The sequence below is a fragment of the Lepisosteus oculatus genome, chromosome 6, assembly GCF_040954835.1.
Source record: "Lepisosteus oculatus isolate fLepOcu1 chromosome 6, fLepOcu1.hap2, whole genome shotgun sequence".
Classification (NCBI taxonomy): domain Eukaryota; kingdom Metazoa; phylum Chordata; class Actinopteri; order Semionotiformes; family Lepisosteidae; genus Lepisosteus; species Lepisosteus oculatus.
The window spans coordinates 3,326,693-3,339,239 of NC_090701.1; the positions used below are offsets into that span (position 1 = coordinate 3,326,693).

Genomic DNA, 12,547 nt, shown 5'->3' on the forward strand with positions numbered 1-12,547 from the left:
ACCTGCGGCACACTGTGTGGCCCATGTGCAGGCAGTGCGCTCCACCGCGGGAGAGCCGGCTCTTCAGCTGCGGCCAGCTGGGCTCTGCGGGCTCTGCGGGTGACTGCCAAACGGGCTTGTGGGGCTCCTTAGGTTCCACTGCGTGACTGTCGGCAGTACAAGAAGATGAAAAGCTCAGGAGTGTTACTGGAGGAGTGCAAGGCCCGGACGAGCCTTGCAACTAGTGTGCATGAGGCGGACGGGAAGCAGAAGGGTTCATCTGACCTGTACCTCTCCTTCTCGCAGAGACGCTGATCTTTTTCTCCTGGAGTCTCGGAAGCTGTGGGCCACCGACGAAGGCTGGCTGGAGTTTGACATCACCGCCACCAGTAACCTCTGGGTGATGAACCCTCGACACAATCTGGGGCTCCAGTTTAGCGTGGAGGCCAGCAGCGGTAAGGAGCTCTCGGCCGCGAGAGGACATTTTGCAGTTTCATGAAACGTCTGATTTCTAAGCAAATAGTAAGATAGCTGTCTATACGTAAAGGCATTAAAAATGTTAAATGCTGTTAGTTACAATACTCATTTTAATGCCTTTCAATATTAATCAATTTGGGAAACTTAATGCACTTATGTTAGCAATTAAGTTGTATCCTAGGTTCAGTTTTCAGGTTCAGAGTGGAGATTCTTCTGGGTGTGTAGTCTGTTCACCCCTTGATGTCGTTGGGTTTTTCCCACTTCCCAAAGACTTCACGCCAGAGTTCACTGTCCGTGTGTGCATGTCACACTGTGGCCTGGGTGTAGTCCTGCCTTGTAATACACCGCTGTCCCTTGCGGGATGTCGTTCCATCTTGTGTCCTGTGTCTCCGGGATGGGCTCCAGGTCCTCCTAAACCTCTCCAGGAATAAGTGTCTCTCCTGCTAAGGGAAGCTGTCTTGCTCATATGCATCTGTAGGAATTTTCAGCAGGTAAGACAGGAATGATAGGAACTCAGTGCTGGCTGATGAACAAGAAAGATGTTCATCAGCGAGCAAAAGAAACTGTAGACAATGATTATTTCTGTTCTCTGACAAGTATGTCTGAGGTGAAGACAGGGATACAGTCTTATGCCCAATACCTGGTTGTGTCGCAAAGCCAGGGTTGTTGAAAGGGATACTGTACCTACAGGCAGTCTCCTCAGTTTGGCATATTGCACGACTTGTCAGTCTGCCCAGAGCAACTAATTTAGGTACTCCAAAAAATACATTACTTGCTGCAAAGTGTGGGTGACCAAAAGTCAGGAAAACTTCCCATCGGAGCACAGTGCCTATCGAAGGGCTCAGCAAGCTGCAGATGCACTCCCAGGACGGCGTTCTGTACTCTTTTGTTGCAGCTGCATTTGGTACCTTCCCCCACCTGCTTGGGCCTGGGCTCTCTATGATGTGAGAGAACCATCCAGGTGACGGGGCCAGGAATGAGATCAAGGACCTACTGTATCCGACAAAATGGCAGTGTGCTGGAACAGAGGGACCTGACCTCTTCCCAGCTGTGTCCTGATCAAGCATCTCTGGACCATCAGCCGCAGTGCAAAGACAAAGTCGGACTCATCAGAGTTGGAACGCCGTTCCCCAGGTTCAGAATCCAGCTTGGATGAGGTCATCGGTGCCGTGTTCCTGTGGGAGTATAGACCTCAGCTGGCACAGTCCTGTAGCTGCTCTGAAAGCATGTGCCACATTGTTTCTAAGGTTTCTGGAAAAAGCCCTGCTATGCCAGGATCATACCCGGGAGGGGAGGGGCAGGATCAGGGAGGGGCATCCTATTCGTTCCTGAAGCACAGGGAGAGCATATGACGTTCAAGAGCACCGATTCGAGATCGGTAGGCTACATAAAAAAGCAGACCAAGAAATATCTCTGATATTAGGAAATAGAGGAAAAGAAAGTGCCATTAAAATACAATTAAACTCACAATCTCTGGAAATGTTCCTCATCGGGATTTCTGTCCCGCTTCTTGGTATGGTCCTGTCAGTTTCTAGTGTTGAATAAAAAGGAAAATTACCTCCGAAACAAAGCTTGATGTAAAATCTGTCTCTCCGCTTCAGGGATGGTCGTTGGTCACGATTGTGCAAGTATTGCTTCATTTCTGTGATGTACACATGGATGTACAGTTTTCATGAGGACATCCTGGTGTGCCTTGGGCTGCAGACCATGCTGACACACTTTGAGGATGTAATTTGTGGGAATGTGGTAGGAAGTGTTGTTTCAACATGGATTTTGCTGCAGGCAATGGACATACTGTAATTGCTTGGAACACTTGAACCTGGCTAAGATCCACTCCCTCAGTTCCAGACAAACGAAACAATGTCCACAAAGCTTTTCCATGTCATCTCTGTTTATTACCTTCGTGAACTCAACCTGGACGAGAGGCCAGCAAAGTTTCCTTTTGAAAAGGATAGACCGTTTGAAGCAAGCTTCTGCCTGGGTTAAACAGATGGCATTGTCCAGAGATAGACCAGACATGGCGGTGATCTCTAACTTCCAGTTGATGTCTCTCCAGAAATACGATAACAATAGCGATAATCTCTCCAAGTCTGTTCACAATCAGTCTGCTATAGGGGAAATGGGAAGTCTATCTTCCAAGGTGAATAATCCCTACGACCGTGCTCTTCCTCAATGTCAATTAGTGTAAGTCCCACCCCCTGTTAAAGAGGATTGGATGAATTGGCTGCACTTCGGCAATTAGACCGCCCTCAATATAAAAAGATTAGGGAAAGCACAATATTTGCATTACTTGGTTCCAAATCTGTTCAGCAGGTGCCATCTCGACAATACATGGGCACAGCATGAATGCCAATTAATGCCTTAATGATCGACATGTAGAGACGCTGTAGTACTAAAGACCAAAGTCGAGAAGTAAAACCCTTGGATCTTCGGTGTTCTGTGCAGTCCTCTTTTGAAGAGGACTGAGTAGGGTGGTGCGTCAGTGTGTAATGACTGCAGAGGAGCCGGTGGAAATTATGCTGAAGAACATAAAAGGAGAAGCACAACGTTTCAGTTGTTGGATCCGACACCCATCAACACCTGAAGAAGGATCGGATGACTTATTTTGTTGAAAAGTGTATACGTTTCCCAATTTATTTATTTTTTTTATCTTCGCGGTCGGCGCCGTCTTTTTTTTTTTTCCTGCGCAGGCAAGACCGTGAACCCGAAGGAAGCGGGCCTGATCGGGCGCGATGGGCCTCACGACAAGCAGCCCTTCATGGTCGCCTTCTTCAAAGTGAGCGAGGTGCACATTCGCACCACCCGGTCCACGAACAAGCGCCGACAGCAGAACCGCAACCGCTCCACTCAGCCACAGGAGGCGCCCAGGAGCCCCAGCATGGCAGGTGAGTCCCCTCCTCTCCCCTGAGCTCTCGGCGCCGTAACACGTCGGCATAGTATGGCATCTTTCTGGGACTGGAGTTCATAGATGTGTTTATTGTGCTTCCGAAATGTGAGTGTTGTAACACGAGGGAGGGAGATGGTATAATGGAAGCTGGGGAGGAGGTTGTATTGTATTTCACCGATCTGCTGAAATGAGAGGTCTCACGTTGGGAGTTTAGGGTTGACTTTGCTGCGTAGCATCTGACGTAATAAGCCAAATTACGGACAGTGACCTTTTCGATGAATGACTCGGGGAGTGAAGAGAAGCGAGCCACTGAAAAGCTGATCAGTTGCATTATGTTAATTTGTTTTGCTGCAGTGTTTCCTGTTTAAAATGACTCGAAATGTTCATTTTTGAAAGGGGAGATAAGTTTGCAAGACTGCTACTCCGGTTTTCCTCATGACGCTAGGACTAATTCCCAGATCTGACTGGTCTGTGTATCCCTGGCAGCCTGCTGGACATGAAAGAGGGATTGTAGTGTCTGGGGTGAATTACCCCGGCATTTTTTAGTTCAGTTCATATTGAAAATCGTTTGGTATCAAATGATTAAACAACCTCTTCCCCTGTGGGCCCATCTAAAATTTAGTCCTATATGAGTTTGTATAATGCCACCATAAAGACCAAGGGTCCCCCAGTCTTGTTCTACCCCCGGAGCCCCTCAGATACTCCTGGTTTTGGGGGCTGCCCCGCAGTGGTTGCATGGAGGTGGCCTGGGTCTTCCGTCTTTATTTTTGCCGACAAAACCCATCGGAGCTTGTCGTATATCCTGTAGTTTCCAGTTCATCATTGCGAAGCCATGTTGGGTGATCCACTGGTGTTTGGTTACGCTGTAGATGTGCGGTATACGGTATCTGGGGAATGAGCCCGGCGCTTCTAGACCTTCAAGGTCTTCGGACCAGGAAGCGGAGCCGGAGCAGCGCAGAGAGTTCGCCTTGCACGGCGGTGCACGAGACCGTCTGGATCACGGTCGTCCTTGATCACGTGGGACAGCCGACGGAACATGCCTCTTGCACACCTGCACCATAAAAACCTCTCTTGAAATAAGCACATGTCCCAAACACTGCTTCTAACTGCCCGGCGTCTTTTTTGTCGTTTTTTTTTTATTAATTAATTCAAAGGTACTTTCCTTAAAATTCAGAACGCAGGGGACTGGGATTATAGACATGCTTTTTTTTTTTTTAAAGTATTGCCTAAATCCATTTGTTGGAAATGAGTTGTTTGTGTTCCACTGCTATTTGAAATCTAATTTTTCACCGTAACTCGTGCACAGCTGCACGCAGCCTGTATTGCAATGTTATTCAAAGTGATGCAACTGGTTTGTTACCGTGCGACTTGTATCATGTTTATCATTATTCTAATCATCATTGACATTTTGTTCATCTTTTCTAAGGCTTTTTCACTGAGAATCGAATGCAGTGAGAACCTCTAGTGTTGATTTAGAAGTTATGCATCTGATGTCATTAATGGCTTTATCACTCTAGAGCTCATATAATTAGTATTTGCTTGTGTTGTTACGAGTAAGCAAAAAATTGTTCATTTTTTTTTCTGGGTAATGGAATTCATAACCCAAAATATTTATCCTCTCCCACCCAACCACTTGAGACATCCAAAGTCTAAATATTTAGACATGGATAAGGAAGGTCTGAGTCTTCGTGACAGTGGTCCCTTCACAGATATTATAACTGCAATAGGATTAGGCAGATGTTTCTAATAATGTGTCATATTTTCTAAATATAATGCCAGTTTCTGGAACTGGGGCTTGAAATGGACACCAATTGTGATTTATCGTAAGGGTGGCCTAGCAACCAAAACTACAATATTCCTGTGTTCACAATGTGGCTTTGGTTTTCCTGTTGGCACTGAAAGAGACCACCATTGTTATATTCCTTTGTGTGTGTGTGAGAGACACCTGACTCTGATTCATGTGTGGCTGTTGAGGCAAAGACTTCTGAAGCCTGCACAATGCAGGAAAACTCTTTCCAACACCAACAGTCTTAAATGTTATTATTTTCTTTTTTTTTTGTAAACATAAGTACTGTCGACAGTGCAAATTGCATGTGATTTACTGAAGCGCTGTGCTTCAAGGTGCTTACTGTAAATGTGCCGGCTATTTAACTGGAATATAGATCATCGGGGATCTTCCAATGCGTGACTGAAGGTCTGTGGTTGCTTTTGTGGGTGAAGGTGCTCTCGGGCAGATTGGCTCTGAAAATGTGCAAATTGAAGTAGTCGGGAACGAGTTAAAATGTTTCAAAGGGGGGTGTCTGAGGAAGTATTTTTAAAACGAAAATAAGACAATAACACCTTTAGACCTAATACAGGGGTTCAGCCAGCAGCGTGTGTGAGATGAGCCCTTTGCCTGTGATTTAATGACCATCTCCTGCTATAATTTGAGTTGCCCCTAAGACCTGTAATTATTCGAGTCAGTCATTAACCGCTTGGTAAAAGACTGACCAACTTAACATTATTGCTTAAAGAATTATAATAACACAGCGCTGTACAGCTGTCTTTTTTCATCTCCCCCATCTCCTTTTGTTTACTGTTAGCATAATTAGACATTGCATCGTTCTTGAGAGGGTTTAATAACCTCTGTGATGAAAGACAGGAAGAAAGATAAACTTTGGTGCGAAAAAAAAATCCTATGGATACGGACAACGGCCACATTCTCTTTCAAGCTTCAACAGGAGTTCCTTACAGTGTACCATGTTTGCACTGTGAAAGGGGTTAGACTTCTGTCGTTTGGTGTCACTGTGACTTATCTGGACGAAGTGCCTCTTTCTCATGCTCTTTCAGGGCTTGAGGTTCCTTGCCGAAAGATTTTTAACTAGTCGTTAAACGAACATGAACTCGTATAAAAGTTCTATTAGCCAAAACGTTATGCAACTTAATGTGTTGCAACTCTAAAAAGGCATTTTCATTGGCTCGGATGGCAGGAGTGCTGAAGCTGTGCATTGCGTACGATGGGGCAGACGGAGCAAAGCCAAGCTCGGGATGGGCCATGGGGCGTCGAGGTTACCGGGGCGACAGGAGGCAAAGCCCTCTGGAACAACATGGAGAGCAGTCTTGTAGGGCAGCACCACCTTCACAGGCCCTGAAGCTGCGTCCAGTTCCCTGGCAGTCGAGAGGAACCCAGAGGGCTCTGCCAGGGGTGAGCCGGGTGCTCTTGCAGTGATGATGATTTTTTCCTCCATGTCTCGCAAGTGATGAAAGTTAAAAAGGACTGGACAAGAATTTCAGCATCGTAGACAATCAAGGACTGTTCTTCCGTTTTCTTCAGCAAGTGGCTGAACCTCCAGGCGGAGGTGGAAACCACTTGGGAGACTTTCCTTTAAAAAACAAATCTGTGCCTTCCCTTAATTTGTTCAAGAAAGGAAGTGGAACTACGCACCACCAAAAAGTCCCAGTGCCTGTGAAAGGCAGTTAAACCATCAAGACGTTTAAGAAAAAGGCCAGAAAAAGAACTTCAATGGCTCTTCCCTGGAGCCACACCCAAGTACAAAGCTATGTCTGTGATACTCGTTTATAAATACCGGATGCAACATGAAATATCTCTCGTTGCTTATATTCACTGTCATTCTTCAAATATTTTAGATGTTGCAGATCACTCCTCCCTCGCATTGTGAAATGTCCTTGGAAAATATCTAGTATCTGTTACTCTCACTTATTGTATTTTTTTTTTACAGAAAGTACAGAAACCACATCCATGACAAAAATGCTAACAGCACAGTCATGCTGAGAAACGTTTCTTTTGATGGTCAGCAGAATGTAGCACTTAATTCATGACCTTCTTTTCTTTACCTTTTAGCTGTGCCTGATGCCCTCAAATCAATTCCCCCGAACTCTGTGGGAGCACAGAACATGTAATGCAAGCGACGTGACCAGTCAACCTTCAGACTGTTTTTAAGGAGATACAATATCGAAGAAAATTGTTTTTTTTTAATTGTACTTCTATAGAAAAGACATACAATGGACGATTTTTTATCAGGACTGTTTGGTTTGAATGCAGCTTTGCCATGAGTAGCATGGCATTCGGAATCCAACGTAAGACTACAGCAAACTGCTGGTACACGTGACTTGTTTTTTTTAGTACGTTTGGCACTTTTTGAGGAAAGTGGAGCATGCTTTATGCAGCAGGGTAATAAGCAGGAAGTGGCGCGGAGGGGAGGAGTGTTTTATAGGGGCTACTGATCTGGCCTTCACACTCGGGGAAATCACTTCGTAAATAGCTTCTGCTCTTTTCTTTAATAGGCCCCTGGACTGTAAAGGCTCCAGTTAATGAAGGAGTGGTGTAAAGCTCTCGTGGCGCGGATGTCGAGGCGGAGCGCTGCTGGGGGCGGGGGTTACAGGCCCACGGAGCCCAGCAGAGGCAGCTCACGCCCCGGCAGAAGCGTTAGGAGGAGAAAATCCGTTCCACCTCGGGTGGTGTCCCGCGGCTGTTGCTAGTTCATGGACAATCAGTGCACCACAAGAGCACTGGTGGATTATTTCTTAGATTGTAGACTATACCAGTGCATGTGTTGCGTGAAAAATGTCCTGTATTACAAAACTGATGTAGGGAAAAAATTGTTTTTTTCAAATATCTAATTTCCTCCACCTGTTTTCATTTATGGAAACATTTAGCAAACCAAGAGCCCGTTCTGATACTGACCTTTCATGCTGGAAACCTGCGTCTTTGGGTTTGCGATCTGTACTGCAGTGCATTCAACTTGTTGATTTTTTTAAGACGCTTTTCGATTTGATTTAACGTCTTAAAGTGTTGTGGCAGCCTTCTAAAAGTCGCGTCGTGGAAGTCGTGTGAATCCGGGGTGGAGATGTGCCGAGGCTCTGAGATGTGGTTTGAACCGGAATAGGAACGGCTGAAAACGAAGCGCAGGGATGGTTGCGCGCATTAAAAACCGGGAACACTCAGGAAAAGCCCTTCAGATTTCCCTGTAATCTCGCAAGGGAATGAATGAGTGAATGAATGAATTACCCTGAAGAGGGATTGCGGAGATGACTCTGGGGGGGGGGATGTGCTCTGGGATCTTTGCTTATTTTCCTCTGTGGTGCCGACGTGCCTGGGAACACCCCTCTATCATCACAAAGGAGTCCAACGTTCACATATATATAAGATGTATATTTATATATGCGAGAACCCAGCTGGGTGAGGCATTTCTCTGCCGGAGCTGCTGAGAAAGGGATTGGTTCAACAGGGAGCTGTGATTGTCAGTAACAAATAGTCAAGACCTGAGTTGAGCATCTCAGGTGGAGGACAAAGGCATGATGTCTCTACTTGCCATACTGGAACGTCGGGCTGGAAATTGTGCTGTATAGAAGAATGCCCCTTTCCCATTCACCAAAATCACTTTCAGCAGCAGCTTGGGCAATCTTTCTGTCCCTGCACTGGCTAGGCCCAGCCTGAAACAAACACATTTGACTTGTGACATATTTACAATAGTTGGCAGACAAGGATGTGACTGGCCAGCCTGCAATCTCTTCCTGTCTGCAGGAAGTTGGATTTTTTTTTCCCGTTCTCCCAGCACCGAGGTGAGCAGCCCTGGTCCTGGAGGGCCGGAGGCTCTGCAGGCGCTGGTGCTTTGTGGAGACCGAGAATCCTGTACCTGTAGACGCCTCAGCCCTCCGGGACCAGGACTGGGCACTCCTGTCCCAGCCAGCAGGGGAAGGTGGTTGCCTGTTGAGAGGTGTCAAGGAAGTAGCACAATCCGTTCTCTGGGCTGGGAATTCACCAAATACGGTGGTTCTAGTGCTCTCGGTTACCGTAGGTTGTAGGATTAATTCTTGAACTAAAACAACAAACTAGAATGAGAGAGAGAGAGGCATTTCCTTATGACGCTACAGACCCACCAACATGCCATTGTTCCATTACACAGGGGACCCTTGTTCTGAGGCCATGTTTCATCTGGGACCCCAGCTTGCACCCATTCAACAAAGACGCGCAAGAGGAGCAGGCTGTTCTCAGACACAAATGAAACTTAAAGGCCTCGTGCGGTGATCCGCTGTTGTAAAAAAGCATGAGCGACGTTAGTGGCGTGGCTGGATTCCCAGTGGTCATGCCGCATGAGCTAGTTGAGTTTGGGGGAGCTCTGTCCACGAGGGCTGCGCGTCCGTGATGCTGGCGCAGGGGCACGGCCCCCTGTCCGCACTCCGGGACCGGCCCGAGCCGAGGCGCGACTCGCTCCCGTGCGTCCGGGGCCTGCACTCGTGTCCCTGCCTGCACTCATCCCTGCCTCTTCGCCCTGGGCTTCCCCACAGATTACAACAGCAGCGACCAGAAGACCGCCTGCCGAAAGCACGAGCTGTACGTCAGCTTCCGAGAGCTCGGCTGGCAGGTAAGGAAACGGCCGCCGGTCCGTCTCTGTGGGACTGACTGGGTCTTATGAAAAACCCAGGAGGGACAGGGAGCTCTTTGAACAGCCCTTCAGGGCTGGGGGGGAAGGTGGGGTTGTAAGAGCAGCCAGCTTTTTTCTTAATTATGTGGGCAGATTACCCTACTTATTGACAGCCACCATTTCTCTGTGGTTACAGTTTTATCTGAGGGAGTGGAAAACGTAAGGAAGTAACGGAAAATAACTTGAATGTTATCCCGCAAAGTGTTTATTTCAGCCTGTATATTTTAGGAACTGTGATTTTTGTGCGTCACCTTATGAAACCCATAGCCCTCTTTAATGAAGAGAAAAAAAACTGGCTTTTTTTTGTTATTGTCTTTGACAAAATGTAAGATTAGTAGGTTTGCGTTAAAGATTGTAAACCCTGGCAGTAGATTTATTTTAAAGCTCATCTGTATCATTTCCTGATTGTAAACAAATGTACAGCTAGACAGTACTGACATCTAGAGGAAAGTTATCTACACCGACACGAAGGAGTGTTGAACACCCATTTTATCAGCAACAATCTGAAGTGTACTTTGGTTCATTATATCGTTTAAACTTATAACCTAGCACCGTTGGTATATTTTGTGGATCTGCAGTTTATTAAGATATTGGATAGCAAATATTTTGAGTTTATATCAGTGTTGCAAAATTGTGCATTTCAAATTGAATGCATGCTTCATGAAATTACTAAAAACGCAAGTCAACACAGCTCATTTCAGTTGAGCTAACTGGTTCTGTCTGCGCTGGTTTGCTTGGTTCAATGGGTTGAACCTGATTAAAATCCAATGCCATGTGAATTTTTCCATCTACGAATGAGTGGAGAACAATTTGTAAAGCCTGTAAATTCGTAAAAGCCACTGTGATACTAGCACTGTGCTTTTACTGCAGATGAGGAAGATGAAGCATGGAAATAAAGATGTTAAGGGGGAGAAACTTTCCAGAGGTTTTTGAAATCTTAAGTGACCCAGGGCTTGGGAAAACCCTGGAATTGTCAGTCTTTGACAGATGGTAGAAAGCGAGTATTTACAGCTTTTAAGGAATAAGCATTTTTGTCATCCGAGCTACTGGAATCTTTCTCAAGGAGTTATGAATCAGCTGGGAAGACTGCTAACTCCTTGCCAGCAATAACAACACATTTAAAAGGTTTCTAATGGAAGTTTTTTTTTTTTTAAAGAAAGAAAACGCTGCCGGTAGTACCACATTTCTTTTCGTTATGAGCTAAAACGATTTACTTGACAAGCATTGGTTTAAAAAAACAACCTGAAATGTACTTTCTGTGAGATGCGTCCTTCTGTTTAGTAGCTGTTCAGAGAAAGAGAAGGAATTCAAGAGAAGTTACTCATTAAACTAGATAAAGCAGCCCTTACTGCTCTTACCCACATCCTCATATTGTGCTGAATTACTGCCAGCTCAGAGGCTGGGCTCTTCCCCATCAGCGGTCACACCAGTGGGAAACTGGCATGTTCCTCTGCAGGCACTGATCAAGCAGGCCCTGTGCCCTGCAGGGTTCATGTCAGGGCTCTGCGCTACCCATGAGGGAAGAGGAGAGCGGTTCATCTAGATAGCTGCCGTTTTGAGGTTTGGCATAGGGCACTGTTTTCTTTCAGGGTTTTCCACATTGAAAGGAATTGCAGAAACAATAGGATGTGTGTGTTCTCGAGGGATGGATGTGCATTCCTCATAAAACAAGACACTGCCTGACAAATCTAATTACAACATTCATATATCCCAAGATAAATTCATACGTCTCGAGAGACGGAGATCTCGTTTGACAGCATAAAACCGAATCTAGCTGTGATAAGTGGTGTAATATTGTGGCAGGAATACTACCTTTTGTGTGAAAAGACATAATTCCATTTTCTATCACTCTACTAAGCAGCTTGCAGTGAAGAACTATTTTCTAGAATGTGATTAATCAAATGGCAGATATTTATCAAGATGAAGTGTTTCATCTGCTGAAAGCCACTGGAACAATCGGACATAAGTCTGATTCTTTTAAATGGACATAACCCTACATTTTTAAATTTACTTAAATGAATGTTAGCATTCAAAACAAAGTGTTGACTTAAAAAAAACAGGAACCCTGACCCCCTTATTTCCACTGATACAATTTTATTAAACTTGAAAATAATAGGGGAAAAAAACGTTGAATGCAGCAGAAAAATGAGCACTTTAACGTGGATGTTCCTACTTCAGCAGGAAACGGCACTATCTCTACTGCGTCTTCAGGTGTTTCCTCCATTTTCAGGACTGGATCATAGCGCCGGAGGGGTATGCGGCAAACTACTGCGACGGAGAATGTTCCTTTCCTCTGAACGCTCACATGAACGCCACAAATCACGCCATCGTCCAGACACTGGTGAGCGGCGGTCCCTCGGGTCAGGTTGATCCGCCCGTCTTGCCACGCCCTGGGCCCCCAGGGGCCTGTGTTGGGGCTGTCGCTCTTCCCAGTTTCACGTACCATATGGCTTCATCGGGGACGGGCAGTCGTGATCCTGGAGAGCAGGTTTGCCCGACGGCCTCGGTTAGCCAGTTACTCGGCTCAATGGGACCAGTTTGACGGCGTCTCCCAGCTCGTGCAGAGAGGATGGGACTCTTGTAGGCCTGCCAGTGCCGTATTCTTGTCTCCATCTGCGTTGCGCCGTTGAGTGCTTCTTGCAGTGGAAAAAGCTGTCTGTGGCTGTTGACCTTGATTTGATCGACACAAGAGGCGGAGTGATGTTGCTCCTGTAGCACTGTGATTGGGCAAGAGCTAATGGGCACACCCGTAAGTCAAACTGCAACTCAAGGGTCGACA

At 46.1% G+C, this 12,547-nt stretch overlaps 1 protein-coding gene across 1 annotated transcript in view; it reads left to right on the forward strand.

The window, feature by feature from the left end:
- bmp6 (bone morphogenetic protein 6) overlaps window positions 1-12,547 on the forward strand; it is a 45,063-nt gene that overhangs the window by 29,917 nt on the left and 2,599 nt on the right. Inside the window, exons 3-6 of the mRNA XM_006634473.3 lie at window positions 286-434; window positions 3,147-3,341; window positions 9,632-9,708; window positions 11,999-12,109. Of these exons, the coding sequence (XP_006634536.1) occupies window positions 286-434; window positions 3,147-3,341; window positions 9,632-9,708; window positions 11,999-12,109 (532 nt within the window). The remainder of the gene's footprint in view (window positions 1-285; window positions 435-3,146; window positions 3,342-9,631; window positions 9,709-11,998; window positions 12,110-12,547) is intronic.